At 39.0% G+C, this 20,379-nt stretch overlaps 1 protein-coding gene across 1 annotated transcript in view; it reads right to left on the reverse strand.

Moving 5' to 3' along the window:
• Nucleotides 1–20,379, reverse strand: part of LOC133751110 (autism susceptibility gene 2 protein-like) — a 737,772-nt gene that overhangs the window by 174,222 nt on the left and 543,171 nt on the right. Inside the window, exon 3 of the mRNA XM_062181011.1 lies at nt 2,230–2,331. Within this exon, the coding sequence (XP_062036995.1) occupies nt 2,230–2,331 (102 nt within the window). The remainder of the gene's footprint in view (nt 1–2,229; nt 2,332–20,379) is intronic.

Raw genomic sequence — 20,379 nt, forward strand, 5'->3', positions numbered from 1 at the left:
TAATCTAAACAAGTTACTATGTCTCCTTGATGTGGAGAAACCAAAAGTCCTTGTGGCCAATTATTCTCTCTTGGCCATACAGTTCGGGAATATATAATTTAGAAAAGCCAAGCACACTGGGTGGTTTTAAAGCTCTCTCCATGAGTCAGATCCTCCAGCTACACTGGAATGTTTTATTACCTTTTGCTGGTCCAATTCAAAGAAAACAAGGCCTGAATAATACAGTATCTTGATTAGCCTCTTGAGAGTAAGTTTTAACTGCCAACTCTTCTAAAGTTATCACGGAAGTTGGCAGAAGATAGATGGGAATTTTTATCACAGCTAAAAAGTCAGCAGTGGACACGATGGACTAACAAGAACCAAATATCTTCTTCTATGTCCAGCAAACTAAAAAATATCTAGACAATATGTATGCAACAAGAATTTGTACCAATTTAGCAAAAGTACAGGACAATGGTATTTGTTAGAAAGAAACACAGAAGCAGAACCTTACAATTTTGTTAGCTTACTGCCTGGGGATATTTCCTGCCACAGTCGATAGAGGAGGAAGTGAGCCAGGTGGAGCCCAGTAGCATCCCTAAGTTGAGAAGACAGGCAAGTGTCAGGGAAGGCCAGGGTAGCCAGAATCAGCAAAGCAGAGAACAGAGACGAGAGATCTTCACAGAAATACCAGGAAGGAGCTAGTGCCAGAGCTCTCCTCAGCACATCCGAGGGGGAAACGTCGTGGGGCCAGGAACACAATCACTGGAAAGGAGCAAGGAGACCAATCGCCAGAACTCACATTGGGATGAGTGGTCTGGGTTTCCACCAGCCTGAGGCAGACTGGGGAAAAACTGCTTTTAGGCTAAAGCTGGATCTGCCCAAGGAGCTGCAAAAACAAACCCTGAAAGAATGAGACCATTTTCAAGTAACATGAGTTCACCCCTGAATAAAGAATTCATTATAGAAATCAGAAATATCCAGTGCCCAACAAGGAAAAACACACTGCTGTGTGGCATTCAAGAAAAGACGATCAGGAAAGCAAACAAGCAGAAAAGCATAACCCATAATGAGAAAAACCAACCAAGAGAAACTGACGCCAGCAGCAGACAAGGACATTCAGTTACGCTAACTCGCTTCCATGTGCTCAAGAAAGTAAAAAGAGAGTAATGATGGTAAGAAGTGGCAATGGAAGATACTGTTAACAACAAAACCAGTAATGAGGGGTTTCTGACTCTAGCTCCTCACTCTCTGACAGTGATTAGATATTTAATCCCCTTTTAAACAAATATGGGGCATCCTTGTTCTGTAAAATACTGTGTGAGTAGTTGTTGCCTGGTTTCAAAAACAGTCATTTTGTGTGTTAACTCCACAGAGGTGTTCACCTCAGACCTCAGCTGCATGGCTTAGGCAGTACTCCGCTACTTCAGACCCGCACACGTGTAGAGGCAAAGGGGACTGGAAGTTACCGAACATATCCTTACATGCCAACCCTTTTTGTCATTTCTCCTTCTTTCATGGTTAACAATGTGGCAGAAGTGTGAATTTTAATAATTAAATAATAGAAGTCAAGGTTTCACTGACTGGGTTTGACATACAACTGATAGGACTTCTAATATTTTTTTTTCTTTTTTTCTTTTTTAATTGTGGTAAAATATATGTTACTTAAAACCTTGCCATTAGCCATTTTTAAGTATGCAATTCATTGGCATTAATTGTATTCACAATGTTGTCCCCAATTGTCCTGTTTCCAAAATGTTTTTTCACCCCAAAATAAACCCTAAAATCATTAAGCAACCTTTCCAACACACCCTTCCCATCCCTGATTCTATTCTACTTTCTGCCTCTCTCTGTGCATTTGTTTAGTCTATATAGCACACAAAAAAGTAAAGACATACAATATCTGCTCTTTCATGTCTGCCATTCTTACCGTATTTTTAAGGTCGATTCATGCTGTAGTCTGTATCAAAAAGCCAATTCGTTTTATGGCCAAATATATTCCATTGCATGTACAAGACAATTTCAAAAATTTATAGAAACAACTGAACCAATGAAACCAATTTTTAGAATGGTGCCACAACTGCTAGGCTCAAACATGTGCACAGGAAGAGAGCGTGAACTGTCATTCTGGGATCTTCACAGGGATCTAGAAGCAGGAGTGAGGGCGAAGCTGAGACCGGAGCCAAAGGCAGGGGAATGTGGTCAAGTGGTTTGCCTTTTTTTTTTTTTTTTTTTTTTTTGGAAACTTACGTCGCTGAGCCTTTCCCGAGAGCTGCTCCGGTGGAAGCCCTTGGATTCTCCACTGGCGCTTTCGCTGTCACTGTCCCTGCAGCTGTTCTGCCCTGGCTTGAGCTAAACGAGAAAGAAGAGTAAAAGGGAAAGTCAGTGGTCTCCTCACATAACTGTATCTTAGCTCTTGTTCTCTGAGACTTGTCAAGAGCAACAATTTCAGCTCCTGGTCTTAAACATTCTCCTTGTGTGAACACTGCCCCAAAAGCTGCCACATCGAGGGTAGAACAGGCAAACCATCTACCATGAAATGTCAGTGAAGAGAGGAGCGAGAGCAAACCTGAACTCAACACCTTGAAGGCTGAAGCAAGTCCATGAACTAGGAAGTATTTTCCCGTGGGTTTTTCTTTTTATGTTCTATTGTGATTTTTTTTAATAATAGAAAGACCAAAACCACTAAATAAACAAAAGCCAGATTATAGCAACTATGTTTTCCTAATTTATTTCTTCTATCCTCCTTTCAACAAAATACATTAAAAACCCAGGTTCCCTTTCCCAAGAGAACATGATAAAATGCTGTGAAGTTATCTTTCAACCTTCGGGACACATTTAATGATCTTGCTTGTTGAGACAACATTCTGGAGATCTTTACCCAGATATTTAAAAATACCAATTAAGACAGACAGCTCCAGTAAGTTAAATTAGTACTCATTCAACACACTTAGTGCCCCATTTGTGTTGGTACAAAGTGCTAGAGACACAGTAATAAACCAAAAAAAAAAAAAGACTGAACTTTTAAGTTTCATTGTAGTTTCAACACATGTACCCAGCTCTGATTTTCTCATATGGGATGCTCTACACATGTAACCTGCACCGATTTTCCTTTAAAATTGAATAAACATGAAGAATTGAAAACCAATGGTCTATATGAAACTCCAGGTCACACATATTCACATATGGACAATTAGTTTATGACATCATTGCCAATCACATTTTCAGAGACACCAAGCAATGGAATGTAGAAAACTGCAAGACAGAGCCCTGTTGTAATATTCTCAGTCTAGCATGACAAAGACAGTGCAGGACAAGTAAATGTAACAACACAAGGAAATACATGCTGAATGAAAACCAAAGAGTAGACAGTGCTGGTCACAACGGAATACTTCTGAATGCTTCTACTTTTTTTAAACTTCTATTTAATAAATATAAATTTCACAAGTATAACTTTTGGATTATAGTGGCTCCCCCCCCCCCATAACCACCCTCCCACCTGCAACCATCCCATCTCCCATTCCCTCTCCCATCCCATTCTTCATCAATATTCATTTTCAATTATCTTTATATACAGAAGATCAATTTAGTATATACTAATTAAAGATTTCAACAGTTTGCACCTACACAGAAACACAAAGTATAAAGTACTGTTTGAGTACTAGTTATACCGTTAATTCATATAGTACAACACATTAAGGACAGAGATTCTACATGGGGAGTGTGACACCTGTTGTTGATTTAACAACTGACACTCTTATTTATGAAATCAGTAATCACCCGAGGCTCTTGCCATGAGCTGCCAAGGCTATGGAAACCTCTTGAGTTCGCCAACTCCGATCTTATTTAGACAAGGCCATAGTCAAAGTGGAAGTTCTCTCCTCCCTTCCGAGAAAGGTACCTCCTTCTTTGATGGCCCGTTGTTTCCACTGGGATCTCACTCGCAGAGATCTTTCATTTAGACTTTTTTTTTTTTTTTTTTTTTTTTTTTTGCCACAGTGTCTTGGCTTTCCATGCCTGAAATACTCTCATGGGCTTTTTAGCCAGATCTGAATGCCTTAAGAGCTGATTCTGAGGCCAGAGTGCTGTTTAGGACATCTGCCATTCTATGAGTCTGCTGTGTATCCCGCTTCCCATGTTGGGTTGTTCTCTCCTTTTTAATTATATCAGTTAGTATTAGCAGCCACTAGTCTTGTTTATGTGATCCCTTTGACACTTAATCCTATCATTATGATCAATTATGAACTGAAACTGATCACTTTGTCTAGTGAGATGGCATTGGTACACGTCACCTTGATGGGATTGAATTGGAATCCCCTGGCACGTTTCTAACTCTACCGTTAGGGGAAAGCCTGATTGAGCATGTGCTGAACTGTACATCTCCTCCCCCTCTTATTCCCACTCTTAATATTTAACAGGGATCACTTTGCAGTTAAATTTAAACACCTAAGAATAACTGTGTGTTAATTAAAGAGTTCTACCAATGGTATTAGGTAGAACAAAAAAATACAAAAAGGAATAAAGTGGTAAGTTATTTCTCAACAGTCAGGACAAGGGCTGATCAAGTCATTATTTCTCATAGTGTCCATTTCACATCAACAGGTTTTGAATACTTCTACTTTAAAAGAGAATTCAGGCCGGTGCCGTGGCTTAACAGGCTAATCCTCCGCCTTGCGGCGCTGGCACACCGGGTTCTAGTCCCGGTCGGGGTGCCGGATTCTATCCCGGTTGCCCCTCTTCCAGGCCAGCTCTCTGCTATGGCCCAGGAAGGCAGTGGAGGATGGCCCAAGTCCTTGGGCCCTGCACCCGCATGGGAGACCAGGAGAAGCACCTGGCTCCTGCCTTCGGATCAGCGAGATGCGCCGGCCACAGCGGCCATTGGAGGGTGAACCAATGGCAAAAAGGAAGACCTTTCTCTCTGTCTCTCTCTCTCACTATCCACTCTGCCTGTCAAAAAAAATAAAAATAAAAGAGAATTCAGCTAACGTGACCAAGAGGACAAGGAAGATACTCCTGATGTGGAAAGGCAGGAAAAGCAACATGCTAAGAGATGACCCAAAGTCTCATCTGAAACACAGTCCCTTTGCGGAGAAAACAGGAGACATTAGAGACAGGAGTATATGGATGAGCACATGGAAAGTCTCAAGCAAAACAGAAGTGACACTTTGCTTACTTGGTAAAGTCCTGTTTTAAAAACAACAACACAAGTTCCATTTTTCAGGAACCTCAAATAACAGAACAGGCAACAGGTTAGCAAGCTTGTAAGTTTTCAAGTGGCACTGACATCAAAGAAGAAGATAAAACCAAGAGGAATGGAGAGTGAGCCTTTTAACGTGCCTCTTAGAAGACCATAGTTGAAGGGTGGGTATTTGGCACAGCAGGTAAGCTGCTGCATGGCACACCTGCATCCCATACCAGTGCCCACTTTCAAGTTCAGGCTCTGTTGCATGTTTTAGAAAGCATCTGAGAGGCAGCAGGTGATGGCTCATTTACTTGGACCCTTATGACCTATGTATGTGGGAGACCTGGATTGAGTTCCTGGCTTCTGGCTTTGGCCTGACACAACCTCAGCAGTTGTGGGCATTTGGTGAATGAATCAGCCAAAGAGAGATCTCTCTTTCTACCTTTCAAGTTCACAAAAATAAACATTTGGTTTTTTATAAAAAGACTACAGAGTTTAATTTTGGTCACACAATTCATTTTATCTCCTAAATCTCCAAAATGAGGCCAACTTATTTACCTTTCTGCAAATCCACTTTTACTACTTTCTTCTAAAATCCCTTTCTCCAGGAAAGCTACTGTGATGGAGACCAGAAAATTGATGCTAATTTTACTCTGTATCTCCCCTTAGTCCTTAAGTACTTCATTTTCTCCTATGTTGAAGCTGAACCTACTAATTCTAAATCAGATGCAAGCTGTATAAGCCTTTGCTTCTACTCTGGAATAAAAGTACAGAGTAATGTCTCTTCAGATGTTTACTTTTATACTTAAAATAAAGGTAGGACTTCTACTAAAATGGACATCCCCCTCTCTTTCATCCTTGATCATGCTGTGTCCATTCCTGCCCTGGACTGTTTCATAGCTGCTCCTCTCCCTCTGGAATGTTCAACGTCACCTTCTCTGTGCTTCTGAGGCCAAGATTTTTAAAGGCTCAGATCTTACCTCCTTCACTGTGATCTTTGAGGACCTCTTTCTTTCTATATTTATTGTTTTAAATACGCCTTCAAAACTTAGCCAGCATGTCATCCTTTGTTAAACACCTTTGATAATTTTAACACATTTTCAAGTTCAAAAGGCCTTTTGTTACAATATATTGTAATAAATATATTACCAATATATTGTTATATTGGTAATAAGCTCTATGTGCAGCGGGGACCCTCTAGTTCATAACCAATCTTGTAACTTCTATCCAACTGCTTCTCTGAGTTACATAAGGATAGGAGAACGCCCTCCAATATACAAATGAAGAAAAAAAGAAAATGATGTGCCCAACTAGGCAAAATATTTAAGACTAAACCCATGTCCTTTAACGCCTTTTGCTGTTTTAATTCTTAGTAACCATTTAAGATGCTTATATTTAACATAAAAGTAACAACTCTGCATATTTTAAGGTTCTCCATATATTTTAGTACACTGGTGGCATCTGATCACATTCACAAAGAAAGGAATCTCATTAGGTAAACTTTGATAAGGAGATGTTTTATGAAAAGTTTCTGAGGGCTGGTGTTGTGGCACAGTGGGTTAAGCTACCATTTGTGACACTGGCATCCCATTTGAGACCTGGCTGCTCTCACTTCTGATCTAGCTCTTGCTAATGTCCCTGGCAGATCAGTAGTGGATGGTCCCAGTGCTTGCGTACCTGCCACCCATGTGGGAAACCTAGACGGAGTTACTGGCTCCTAGCTTCAGAATGGCCACTGTGGCCATTTGGGGAGTGAAGCAGTGGACAGAGGATGTCTCTCTCTCTGTCTCTCTAACTCTGCTTTTAAATAAATAAATCTTCAAAAGGAAGAGAAAAGTGTGTATATATATATATATATATATATAACTTATATAAAAGAAAAAATATAAACCTATAGAGAAAACTATATATATATAATAAAACCATACACACACACACACACACACACCCCTATATAAACCCAACTATATACATAATCCCTTCAGTTTCTCAACTGAGAAACACATCCTGCTGGGAATTAGGGTGTAAGAGTATCAGGGCTTTTCCTAATACCCGACTGCTTAACAAAACCTAGACATTGCACCTGGGGTTTTTCCATGCTTCCTGATGAAGGGAAACTGAAGATTCAGACAAGGCCCAACAACAGACTTCAGTGGCCCTGATGTAAATTATCTGACTAAATGTTGATCTCGGCCAAGGGCAAAACCCAAGAAGGACTTCACAGGAGCAGTCTGCTAGTCTTCCCAGTGCCCTGCCAGCAAAAGCACTTCAGCAAATTCTCTTAAGAGAGCCTTACATAAAATCCATCCCCATGCTACCCCTTTCTCCTCCAAAGCTGGTCTCAAGTTTAAAGGAAACTTAGGATTTTAAGCTGTCAGACGGCTCAATATTTCAAAGAACTGGACTGACTATAGTAAGTACTAAAGCTAAACCACAAGATTTCAGGCAAAAAAGTATTCATTCCTAATCCCCTGAATATATTTTCAAACTGGCATTTTCAGCCACATCCAGTGGATCATTTGGGGTAGAATAGCTACCCACAAGTTGTAATCCTTCACCTTCAATTCTCAGCTATTACCTACAACCAAGAGACATTACAAAGGCCAGGTGCCAGCTTAAACATTTAAAGACCTAAGAAAAATTGATCTGCTTGCATTGATTTGTCCAAGCATTCATGGAGGTTATTATAAGAAGCTTTTGCTATAACTGAAGAAATGAGATTTCTTACTATCAGCCTGTAGATACTTCAAGACCTTGTTTATTTAAAAATTACTATAATCCATCCTCTAATTTGAAAATCTTATTCCCATTATGATATGAGTAGTATATAGTTTAGGCATCAGAATTAGAACAAAAATGACAAAATGAAAGTAAGCTAATATATTACATAAATGGAATTAACTCAATAGAAACATATTTTATTAAATATAAGTAGCTAGTGTTTCATTAGATTTCCCTGTCAACAATAGATCTTCCCAACTTTGAAATCACGATCTCATTACATTGTTAACTGTAATTAATGGCTAAGTAGGGGAAAATAATGATTTGCTCTGTTATCTAGGTTAATGAACATGGATTAAAGTCCTATGCCCAGAACTGTGTGAAGGTGGAGTGATTCTGGGCACATCAGTCAAGTATTTTGAGCTGATCTATGTCTTTCTGCTTGAGTATGGAGAGTTCCAAAAGATGCCAGATGCCCACCAGGTGTCATTAATCCACTCACAAAATTTATAGAAGGATAAATTACATGAAGATACCTATGTCTGGAATTTGTGAGGAATAATGTGAATTATGCATTGCAATGCTAAAAAGTGTCCAAAAGTCATCACCTTCTGGTTTGGGTTCTTTAAGCTAGCATATACCCTATTTCAGGCAGCTGAGTTTTCCTGTAGAAATGTAAATGAACTCTATAACTGTTTTTAAGATGTCAGTAAGTTCAAAAACACCTTTATTTTTAGCTAAATTTTTTTGTATGCCAATAGGCTTCATTACCCTGAAACCAGCCCAAGTATATAATCTTATGAAAATATTTTTCCTTGGGGCCTGTGCTGTGGCATAGCAGGTAAAGCCACCACCTGCAGTGCCAGCATCCAGTATGGGCGCCGGTTCAAGTCCTGGCTGCTCCACTTCCAATCCAGCTCCTGGCTGTGGCCTGGGAAAACAGTGGAAGATGGCCCTTACACCCAGGTGGGAGACTCGGAAGAAGCTCCAGGCACCTGGCTTCTGATCTGTGCAGCTCTGATTGTTTCAGCCATTTGGGGAGTGAACCAGCAGAAGGAAAACCTCTCTCTCTGCCTCTGCCTCTCTCTTAACTCTGCCTTTCAAATAAATAAATAAATCTTTAAAAATATTTTTCCTTTTTCAAATTCACATTGTGCCTTATTTTATTCAGTTTTTAAAGATTGATTTATTTAGTTATTGGAAAGTCAGTTACAGAGAGAAAGGGAAGGACAGAGAGCTCTTCCATCCACTGGTTCACTCCCCATATAGCCTAAACAGCTGCGGCTGGGGCGGGCCAGGCCGCAGTCAGGGGCCAGGAGCTTCTCCAGGTCTCCTGCATAAGTGGCAGGAGCCCAAATATTTGGGTCATCTTCTGCTGCTTTTCCCAGGCCATGAGCAGAGAGCAGCCAGGACTTGAACCAACACCCACATGGTATGCCAGTGTCGCAAGCAGCAGCTGCGCTGCTATACTGCAATACTGGCCCACTTACTCGTTAAGTTTTAAAAGACTTCAGGTTAACAAGAAATAACAATTACAAACAAAATTATATAGTTGGATAGATAAAATACTCTTAAGAAATGAAAACTGGCCGGCGCCGCGGCTCAATAGGCTAATCATCCGCCTTGCGGCGCCAACACACCGGGTTCTAGACCCGGTTGGGGCACCGATCCTGTCCCGGTTGCCCCTCTTCCAGGCCAGCTCTCTGCTGTGGCCAGGGAGTGCAGTGGAGGATGGCCCAAGTGCTTGGGCCCTGCACCCCATGGGAGACCAGGAGAAGCACCTAGCTCCTGGCTTTGGATCAGCGCAGTGCGCCGGCCACAGCACGCTTACCGTGGCGGCCATTGGAGGGTGAACCAATGGCAAAAAGGAAGACCTTTCTCTCTGTCTCTCTCTCTCACTGTCCACTCTGCTTGTCAAAAAAATAAATAAATAAATGAAAACTGTATCATACTTATAACCATATATAGCTAATTGTCCATAAAAGTTAAAAATAAGCAAAGCAAGCAACTGTGCAAAATTTCGCTGGAATAACATAATCAGAGATTATATAGCCATTATCTTCAAACTAAGAGAAAGAGTTTTAAATGTTCAATACTCATAAAAGTGATCATTAGTAAAAATCAAGTGTTAAAAATACATGCTATCCAAATCACCATCAAATATAAAAAGTCTCAAATGATGATCAGTGAAGAAGTGGAAAGGAAATGGCAAGAAAGCAAAAGCCTAAAACTAAGCATGTTGATTCTGACAATAATATAGATTATGTTTCCTGACAACAATATAGATTAAGTTTCCTTTAAAAAAAAAAAAAAGAGAGAGCGAGCAAGCAAGAGCATGTAGTCTGTGTTGGGGGAGACAGGGAGATAACACCAATTATTAGTTATTTATAATGAACTTCAAAAATCTAATAAAAACAAAAGGAAAAGACAAAATGATGAAGTCACATGTCAAAAACAGTCATTCAATACTGATGAAAGGTACCTCTATACCTTAAAGCTTAGTGTTATAAGCCTTTACATTAAAGTATATAAAGTGATAAATATTTTATATAATAAAGGAAATCATCAAAAGGTGGGAGACTTTAGCATCCTACCAATGAGGAAGCAAGAAAATAAAAGGAAACGACATAGAAATTTAAAAGACTCAATGTAAATTAGTATATAATAAATTTGGTAACTTGATGACAAAACTAGTTTCTGGAAATCTATGGGACATTATTGAAAACATATTAGGACACAAAAATTATGACAATAAATTTAAAAATTACAAATTACATTAGTAGTCTTCTCTATGATATCATTATATTCTTAGAATTTTATCTATAAACTATTGAATCTGTTCTCTTTACATAAATATCATCACCATGAAAAAAATAATGATAAAATTCAAACTAAATAGGCATAGTACATAGAGATTTCTAAAAATAGTTTTTGAAAGAAAAGATATTTAAAACTTCTCTCCACAATTATAAATTGGTCAAAGAGGAAAATCACACATAGACCTTATTTAAAAGTTTAAAAAAGAAAGTCATTAATAAATAAATCTAAAAATTTACAAGTTGATGGAAAAATCTTTGCAAGATGCTAATGAACGGACTTAGTATACTTTCTTTTTAATTTTTTGATTAACTTGTAATACTTGTACATCTTTAAGAGTATCACGCAACATTTCACCACTGGTATGCAGCGTAAACTGTTCAAATCAGATAATTAGCATTTGCATTTCCTTTCCTTTCTTTATGTTTGGAACACACTGTCTCCTCTTTTTCAGCTCTGTATATACAGCATACAGTGCACTAACATGACCTACATTTGCTCCACTCTGCTTCAGAATGCTAGAACCTATTACTTCTATCTAACAGTGTTCTGGTATTAGTTATCCAACCTCTCTCTGTCCACACCTCATCCTTCCCAGTCCATTAAAACCACCATTCTAAGTCTAGAGTAACTTCTTGAACTTTCATATATCAGAACGTGAAATATCTGTTTTTCTGTGTCTTGATTATTTCACTTAACATAATGAACTCCAGTTACAACTATTTTGTTGCAAATTAAGAATTTCAGCCATACTTTTCCTGGCTGAAAAATATTCCACTGTGTGTGTATCCATGTGTGTGTGTGTATATATACACATATATATACACATATATATACATACATATATAATATTTTGTTTACCCACATATCCATCCATGTTTATCTAAGCTGATTCTCTATTTTAGCTATGTGTATAGTGCTACAATGAACATTTGAGTGCATGTATCTCTTTGAGATTCTGACAGCACATCCTTCAGATATATAGATATCTATAAATATCTCTATCTATCTATCTATCTAATCTATCTATCTCCTAAAGTGGGATGGCTGGATTGTATGTTGGATCTATATTTAGCTTTCTAAAATTTTTTTATTTTCATTTTTATTTGAAAGGCAGAGAGACAGACACAGACAGATCTTCCATCTTCTGGTTCATTTCTCAAATGCCCAGAACAGGGCTGGGCCAGGCCAAAGAGAGGAGTGTGGAACTTAATCATAGTTTCTCAAATGGGTGGCAGAGATCCAGGAACTTTTGCATTAACATAATGTTGGATTAGAAGTAGAGGAGCCTGGATTTGAACCAGAACTCCAATATGGGAATATAGGATGTGGGCAACCACTGAGACTAAAGACAGACCCTATTTTTAGGTTTTTCAAAGAATGCCCCCAAACTGACCTCCATAATGGCTGTACTAATTTGCATTTCCACCAGCACTGTATAATGGTTCCTTTTCTGTGCATCTTTGCTAGCGTTTGTAATTTTTCATTTTTTTGGTAACAGTCATTCTAACTGGAGTGTGATGATAATCTCATTGCTTTTCTGATTTGTATTTCTCTGATGGCTAGTGACATTGAGTATTGTTTGCTTACATATGTTGGTCATTTGTATTTCTTCTGAGAATTGTTTATTCAGGTGCTTCTCCCAAATATTTTCTATTAAATGTTAAAGAAAAGAATAGCTAAATTATAGAGATTAAAAAGAACAAAAGAGATATAAAACAAACAAACAAAAAAACTACAGGGAAAATTAGAGGAAAGAAATTCTAAAACTAAAAACATAACAAATTAGAAATTAAAATACTGTATAAATAATAAACTAGAGAAAATTTTGGGGAGAACCCATAAAAATGACACCTCTTAGAAATCTCCAGCATCCTAACCAACAGAATGGGAAAAAATATTTGCAAACTATACTACAGATAAAGGATTGATAACCAGAATCTACAAAGAAATCAAGAAAATCCACAAAAACAGAACAAACAACCCACTTAAGAGATGGGCCAAGGACCTCAATAGACATTTTTCGAAAGAGGAAATCCAAATGGCCAACAGACACATGAAAAAATGTTCAAGATCACTAGCAATCAGAGAAATGCAAATCAAAACCACAATGAGGTTCCATCTCACCCCGGTGAGAATGGCTCACATTCAGAAATCTACCAACAACAGCTGCTGGAGAGGATGTGGGGAAAAAGGAACACTAACCCACTGTTGGTGGGAATGCAAACTGGTTAAGCCACTATGGAAGTCTGTCTGGAGATTCCTCAGAAACCTGAACATAACCCTACCATACAACCCAGCCATCCCACTCCTTGGAATTTACCCAAAGGAAATTAATTTGGCTAATAAAAAAGCCATCTGCACATTAATGTTTATTGCAGCTCAATTCACAATAGCTAAGACCTGGAACCAACCCAAATGCCCATCAACAGTAGATTGGATAAAGAAATTATGGGACATGTACTCCATAGAATACTATGCAGCAGTAAGAAACAACGAAACCCAGTCATTTGCAACAAGATGGAGCAATCTGGAAAACATCATGCTGAGTGAATTAAGCCAGTCCCAAAGAGAAAAATATCATTTGTTTTCCCTGATCGGTGACAACTGAGCGCCAAAGGGGAAACCTATTAAATGAACACTATAAGCAACAATGAACTGATCAGCTCCTGTCCTGACTTTAGATGTACAATGTAATATTTTATCCTTTTTGGTATTTGCTGTTATTGTTGTTGTTCTAGTACTGTTGGTTGAACTCAGTAATTAACACACAATTATTCTTAGGTGTTTAAATTTAACTGAAAAGAGATCCCTGTTAAATCTAAGAGTGGAAAAAGAGAGGGAGGAGAGGAACAATTTGGAACATGCTCAATCGGACTGGCCGCAAATGGTGGAGTTGGAAATGTGCCAGGGGATTCCAACACAATCCCATCAGGATGGCATGTACCAATGCCATCGCACTAGTCCAAGTGATCAATTTCAGCTCACAATTGATAGCTCTGATAGCCCTAAGAGTCAAAGAGATCACACAAACAAGACAAGTATCTGCTAATACTAACTGATAGAATCAAAAAGGGAGAGAAAGATCCAACATGGGAAGTGGGATACACAGCAGACTCATAGGATGGCAGATGTCCTAAACAACACTCTGGCCTCAGAATCAGCCCTCAAGGCATTCAGATCTGGCTGAAGAGCCCATGAGAGTATAGCAGGCATGGAAAGCCAAGATACCATGGGAAAAAAAAAAAAAAAGACCTAAATGAATGATCTCTGTGAGTGAGATCCCAGTGGAAAGAACGGGGCCATCAAAGAAGGAGGTACCCTTCTCCGAAGGGAGGAGAGAACCTCCACTTTGACTATGACCCTATCGGAATAAGATCAAAGTCAGCGAACTCTAAAGGCTTCCATAGCCCTGGCAACTCAGGACTAGAGCCTAGGGAGATTACTGATGCCATGAACAGGAGTGTCAAATTGTTAAGTCAGCAACAGGAGTCACTGTGTACTTACACCCCATGTGGGATCTGTCCCTAATGTGTCGTTTAAAGCCAAGTGATGCTATGACTGGTACTGAAACAGTATTTTTATACTTTGCGTTTCTGTGTGGGCGCAGACTGATGAGGTCTTTGCTAATTATAGACTGAAGTGATCTTCTGTATATAAAGAGAATTGGAAACGAAAAAAAAAAAAAAAAAGGAAGGAAAAAAAAAAAAAAAAAAAAAACAACCTGGTGTTAAAATGGAAATGGCATAGAAAATTAATTAATTTGAAAAAAATTTTTGTAGGATCTCTGTCTTTAATGGGCTGTACATTGCGATTTAATGCTATAATTAGTAATCCAATGGTAGTTTTTTCACTTGATGTTGCTATGTGGGCAAAATGTTGAAATCTTTACCTAATGTATACTAAACTGATCTTCTGTATATAAAGAGAATTGAAAATGAATCCTTACACGAATGGAGGGAGAGGGGGAGCGGGAGGGGGGAGGGTTGCGGGCGGGAGGGAAGTTATGCGAGGGGGGAAGCCATTGTAACCCATAAACTATACTTTGGAAATTTATATTCATTAAATAAAAGTTTAATAAAAAAAAAAAAAAAAAAAAAAAAAAAAAAAAAAAAGAAATCTCCAGCATCCTATATGGGTGCTGGTACATGTCCCTGCTCCTCTACTTCCCATCCAGCTCCCTGCTAATGCACCTGGGAAAAGCAGCACTGGATTGCCTAAGTATTTTGGCCCCTGCTACTCAGGTGGGAGACCTGGAAGAAGCTGCTGGCTTCCTCTTGGCTTAGTCATGCACGTCACAGCATCTGGGGAGTGAACCAGTAGATGGAAGATCTCCCCTTGCCACGCTGTAGTTCTTCCAAGGTGAATAAACAGAAGCTTTAAAAAAATGAAAAGCTAATCTGTGTCAAACTCCAATAATAACAGAACTCAGAAAGAAACAATGGAATGATCTCCACAATTAAAAGAGTAGAAAAATATGATGAAATATAACAACTGAATTTAATAATATATTAAAAGGATACTCAAATGGAATGAGGGAAAATTTTGAAGGGGTTGCAATATTCTACAGTTGAAGTATGGTGAAGGCTGCACAACTTAATCAATTTACTAAAACTTAGTGATGTGCATCCTTACAATGAGTCCACTTTGTGCTACGTTACGATTTTCCATCAGTTTAATTTCTTATTCCACGAAGAGTCAGGTACCTTTTAAGGACTGGGACTTACAGAAGAACTCCCTTTCATATTTATTTATTTGAAAGGCAAAGAGAGACAAAGACAGAGGGAAGGGAAGACAGAGCCAGAGACAGAGAGACAGAGCTCTCTTCCACTGGTTCACTCCTTAAATGCTTGCAATAGCTGGTGCAGGACAGGCCAAAGCAAGAGCCAGGAATTCAGTCCATGTCTCTCCCCTGTGGGTGACATGTACCCAAGTTCTTGAACCATTACTTGTTGACACCCAGGGTGCAAAACAGTAGGAAGCTGGAATGACAATAAGAGCTGTGCCTCAAACCAAGGTGTTCAGATTATGGGATGGGGGCATCCCATGCAGTGGCTAAACCACTATGTCAAATACACCTGTGCTAACATAAGAAAATTTAATCATGGTAGAAAAAGGGCACAAGTATTTTGGGGGCCATCTTGGAATCTTCCTACCATAGGGGGTTTAAGAAGATAAGAAAAAGAAGAAATTGCCCCTGAACCCACGTATCATAAGATCACTCCAATGGAGAGAAGTTTCACAAATGCAAAATAAGAGGCAGGAATCTTGGATACGCTTGTACTTCAGAAAGTCATTTATCTGCATTAGCAATGTTCCCAAATAAACATTTAAGGTATAATTGCACAGATAATGACTTGAAGGTTGTGCTATTAGCTTGGAAAATGAAAATTATTGAAGTGCTTCCACTTGCCAAACACACACATTATTCAACATTTAAAGAGGATTAGTGGGCTTCGTTTCAGTAGAAAAAAAATGCTTTTAGTTAATAAAATAAAGAGAAGAAAATAAGCCAAGATCAATCTAAGCGCATAGTCTCAAACATAAACAAGAAGCAATTAAGACAATCAGAAGCAATCTGACTGTCTTTGATATCTTCACAATAAACACACTCAACCCAGACAGCAGAACTTAATAATGTTCTACTGCTTATCAAGAGAATGATAACTCTCTCTGATTTGACCAAGAGGCTATAACAATACTATTTCTTCATAACTTAATAATACAAAGGCAAGAGAATGGAAGTATAAAAAGCGGTGTTTGATATATAACTCACATCTCTATCTACAACTTGGGTACTATTTCTAGGCTGAATTATGTTGACAAAAGGCATGATAACATACACAACTTTATTTATTTATTTATACATACTAGAAAGGATGTCTAAACTACGGTGCAGAAAAAGATGTACAAGTATAGGATTAAAGAGAAAAGATGAAATGCACAGAAGGTGTTGGGCATTCCTTGGGTATAACTGTGGACTAAAAGGTGAATCTGTTGTCTAATAGACTAAAAAACTCAAACAATATGCATATGTGATGTTAGAATAATCTGACGAAGGGATGTTTGCTTTAGTGTAGTTTCTAGCATTCTGAAAATGAGACTTTGATTATTAAAATGAAATTCTGATAATATGGTTTACATGAGTGAATACATAATAATAAACAAAATCTTACTTTTTATGTTTTTTAACATAAGAAAACATGTTAAAATAAATATTTAAATGACAGGGCATTCTTTAAAATAACTATCATCCTCAAACATAAAACCCCAAATGCTTTTTGTTTACACTTTCTAACATGAAAAAAATGGTCAAGCCGAAGTCTGAATGTAAAAGCTGAATCTGGAGGATATTTTTGACCAAGGACAGGTCAAAGGGGACTGGGAGCCAAATGGAAAGGTACTCCCAGACCAAAGGTGGGTTAATTGTGTATCAACAGCATCATAACTCAATGGATTACAAGCCACAAATATAAAATGATTTTAAAAAAGGAAAATAATACATCAAACAAATCTCATTAGTAATACTGAGAGAACAACAACAACAAAAAAAGCAAAGAATCAAGTTATCAATGGCTTTTAACATCTGTAAATATTGGAGAATGGCACTGTGGCATAGTGGGTAAAGCCGCCACCTGCAGTGCCAGCATCCCATATGGGCGCCGATTCGAGTCCCAAATGCTCCACTTTGGATCCAGCTCTCTGCTAATGGCCTGGGAAAGCAGTGGAAGATGGACCAAGTCCTTAGGTCTCTGCACCTGCGTGGGAGACCCAGAAGAAACTGCTGGCTCCTGGCTTCAGATCAGCGCAGCTCCAGCCATTGGCCATCTGGAGAGTGAAACAAAAGATGGAAGACCTCTCTCTCTCTGCCTCTCCTCTCTGTGTAACTCTGACTTTCAAATAAATAAACAAATCTTTAAAACAAAATATGTGAATATCATAAATTACCCAGATAAAATATGTATAGACATGCAAATATAACATTTTTAACCTTCACCCCCAAAATTCAAACCTGAATGTGTTCAAACTGAACATATTAATAGTATACATGAAATACAAAAGATAGGAGTGCATGCTACCACATCTCAAGGGCTACAACTAGCAAAATCTACAAGTCACTTGATTCTCCCAAGCTATAAACCACAAGGTAAATACAGCCAAGGAAGAGAAATGAGGTAACAGAAATCTAAGATGTCTCAACCAATTATCATGTACACATCTCATCCGAAACCCAATTTGCCCAAAGTAAAAGGATTTCTGACACAGACTCAACAATATGTGCACTGACTAGGTATTGATATTAAGGAATTATTATTCAGATTCTGGTAATGTTATGGTAAAGAAAAAATCAGAGTACCTCGGAGATCCATGCTGAAATATTCTTGGATGCAATGGTTTGATAGCTGGGTTTTATTTTCAAAATAATCCCAGGGATGGGAAGAGTAGTATGTAAGGGAGGAAGTTAGGAGGGAAACTGGTAAAACAGGATTAGTCCTGTCAGCTGCTGACATTTTAGGATGTGGGTTAATTATAGTATTATCTTTACTTTCATATTTTTTAATTGTCCTAATAATGAGTTTTTAAAACTTGACTTCTAGAAACGGTTTTGTTCTTCTCTGATTCACATACTTATTTGGCTATCCATTTTAATTGAGAAATTATGAGAATCTAGTAATTGTTATTATATAAAACACTTTTGGGGGCTGGCGCCATGGCTCACTTGGTTAATACCCCGCCTGCGGTGTCAGCATCCCATGTGGGCACCAGGTTCTAGTCCCGGTTGCTCCTCTTCCAGTCCAGCTCTGTGCTGTGGCCCAGGAAGGCAGTGGAGGATGGCCCAAGTGCTTGGGCCCCTGCACCTGCATGGGAGACCAGGAAAAAGTACCTGGCTCCTGGCTTTGGATCAGTGCAGCGCCGGCTGTAGCGGCCATTTGAGGGGTGAACCAATGGAAGGAAGACCTTTCTCTCTGTCTCTCTCACTGTCTATAACTCTACCTGTCAAATAAATAAATAAAAATAAATATAAGACACTTTTGGTGCAAGGTCACTTTTGATCCCATTTCATTTCAAATCCAGTGAGAAATAAATGTGTCATCAAGGCTAAGGCCCTTCCTTGCCCAGCGTTGCCTTAGTAAACTACATGTACCTAAAAGAATCATCAGCCAGTGACCATTGCATGGAAGTGTGGGCAGATTTCAACTGAGGCAGCAAGCACTAGCGCTGACTCGTTTGAGCATCCACACATGCTTCAAAGGTGGGCTGGGTCACACAAATGTTGGTTCTAGAATATTAAAGATCCTTGTTATGTACCCAAATTGTGTCCACATTCATACACTGAAGCCCCAAGCGCTGTTCTTTAGAATTTGATTGCATTTGGAGGTAGAGTCTTTAAAAACATAAGTAGTGAAAATGAAGGTCTGTAGGGTGCTTCCATTTGAGTCAGGTCCATGTTATCAAGAAACATAGAAGCCCAGCCAGATGTTGGCACCATGCTCTCAGGACTTAGCAGCGTCCATAAGCTAAATAAACTTACATGGTTTATACAGTACTCAGTCTGTGGCATTCTGTTACAGCAGCAGGAAATGGACTGAGACAATTGGGTCATGATCCAATCTGACTGGTTTCTTTATTAAAGAAATTAAGGCCCCGGGAAAGATAGCACAGAAGCACGTATATAGTGAAAAGGCCATGTGAGTGCACAGCAAGAGGGAAGCAATCTACAAGCCAAGTAAAGAGGTCCTAGGAGAAAATAAATGGCTCAATGACTTGGTCTTAGAGTTCCAGCCTCCAAATCTATGAGAAAATAAATCTATGCCTTTTAAAAGCCTTATTTATTTCATTCCCTATACATGAAATTCTGAAAATATTTTATTCAGGGACCCCAATTCTTCTCCTTCCATTGTCTGTTTAACCCAGTCCAGTGAGGCTTTTCTCTCTACATGTCATACAACTGTTTCTGTTCAGCTGAACCAACAGGCTGTCCAAAGCATTCCCAGTGCTTGGGGTTAGAGGTCCAAACCCTCTCTGCCTAAATAAAGTTAAGCCAAGACAACAGTATTAAATAAATACATCCTGTCTTCATACCTTATATAAATGAGTGTTTATTATGCTAAAGGCCAGATTTTCTTTTAGAATCTATATTCCTTGAACTTTCCTGATGGAATGTGGCAGAATGTGGAGAAGAGGTGGCCACTGCCCTGGTGCCCTATGCTTCCCACTTGTAGTTCTGCCTCACACCTCCAGATGTCCCATGCACACATGTGCTTACACCCCAGCCTGACTTGCAGGATCCATACTTACCCAGTTGCCAAAAGCAGGGACCCTTACTCAGGTCTAGGCAAATGCCAAAGGATGGGCCTAGAGAATGTGCCATGGATTAGGCTGAGGATATTTTAGCTGGAATTTCTAGGGTCCCAGATAAAGGAGTTACAGCTGACTCCAAGCGGGCACGTATTTGGCCCTTTGAACTCCTCCCTCTGGGAGGGGATCTGACTTAAGGTTCACAGCAGGATACAAGGAAAACATTCCTCTTGCCTGGTTTTAAAGGTAGTATCAGTCCAAGTAGTCATTTTCAGTCCCCATCCTATTGATTGAACAATAGCACCTGACACAATTAATCACTCCCTTATCCTCAAACCATTCTACTTCACTTGTGCTTTTCCTCCAACCTCTTTGGTCAT

Source organism: Lepus europaeus, chromosome 21 (assembly GCF_033115175.1).
Source record: "Lepus europaeus isolate LE1 chromosome 21, mLepTim1.pri, whole genome shotgun sequence".
Lineage (NCBI taxonomy): Eukaryota > Metazoa > Chordata > Mammalia > Lagomorpha > Leporidae > Lepus > Lepus europaeus.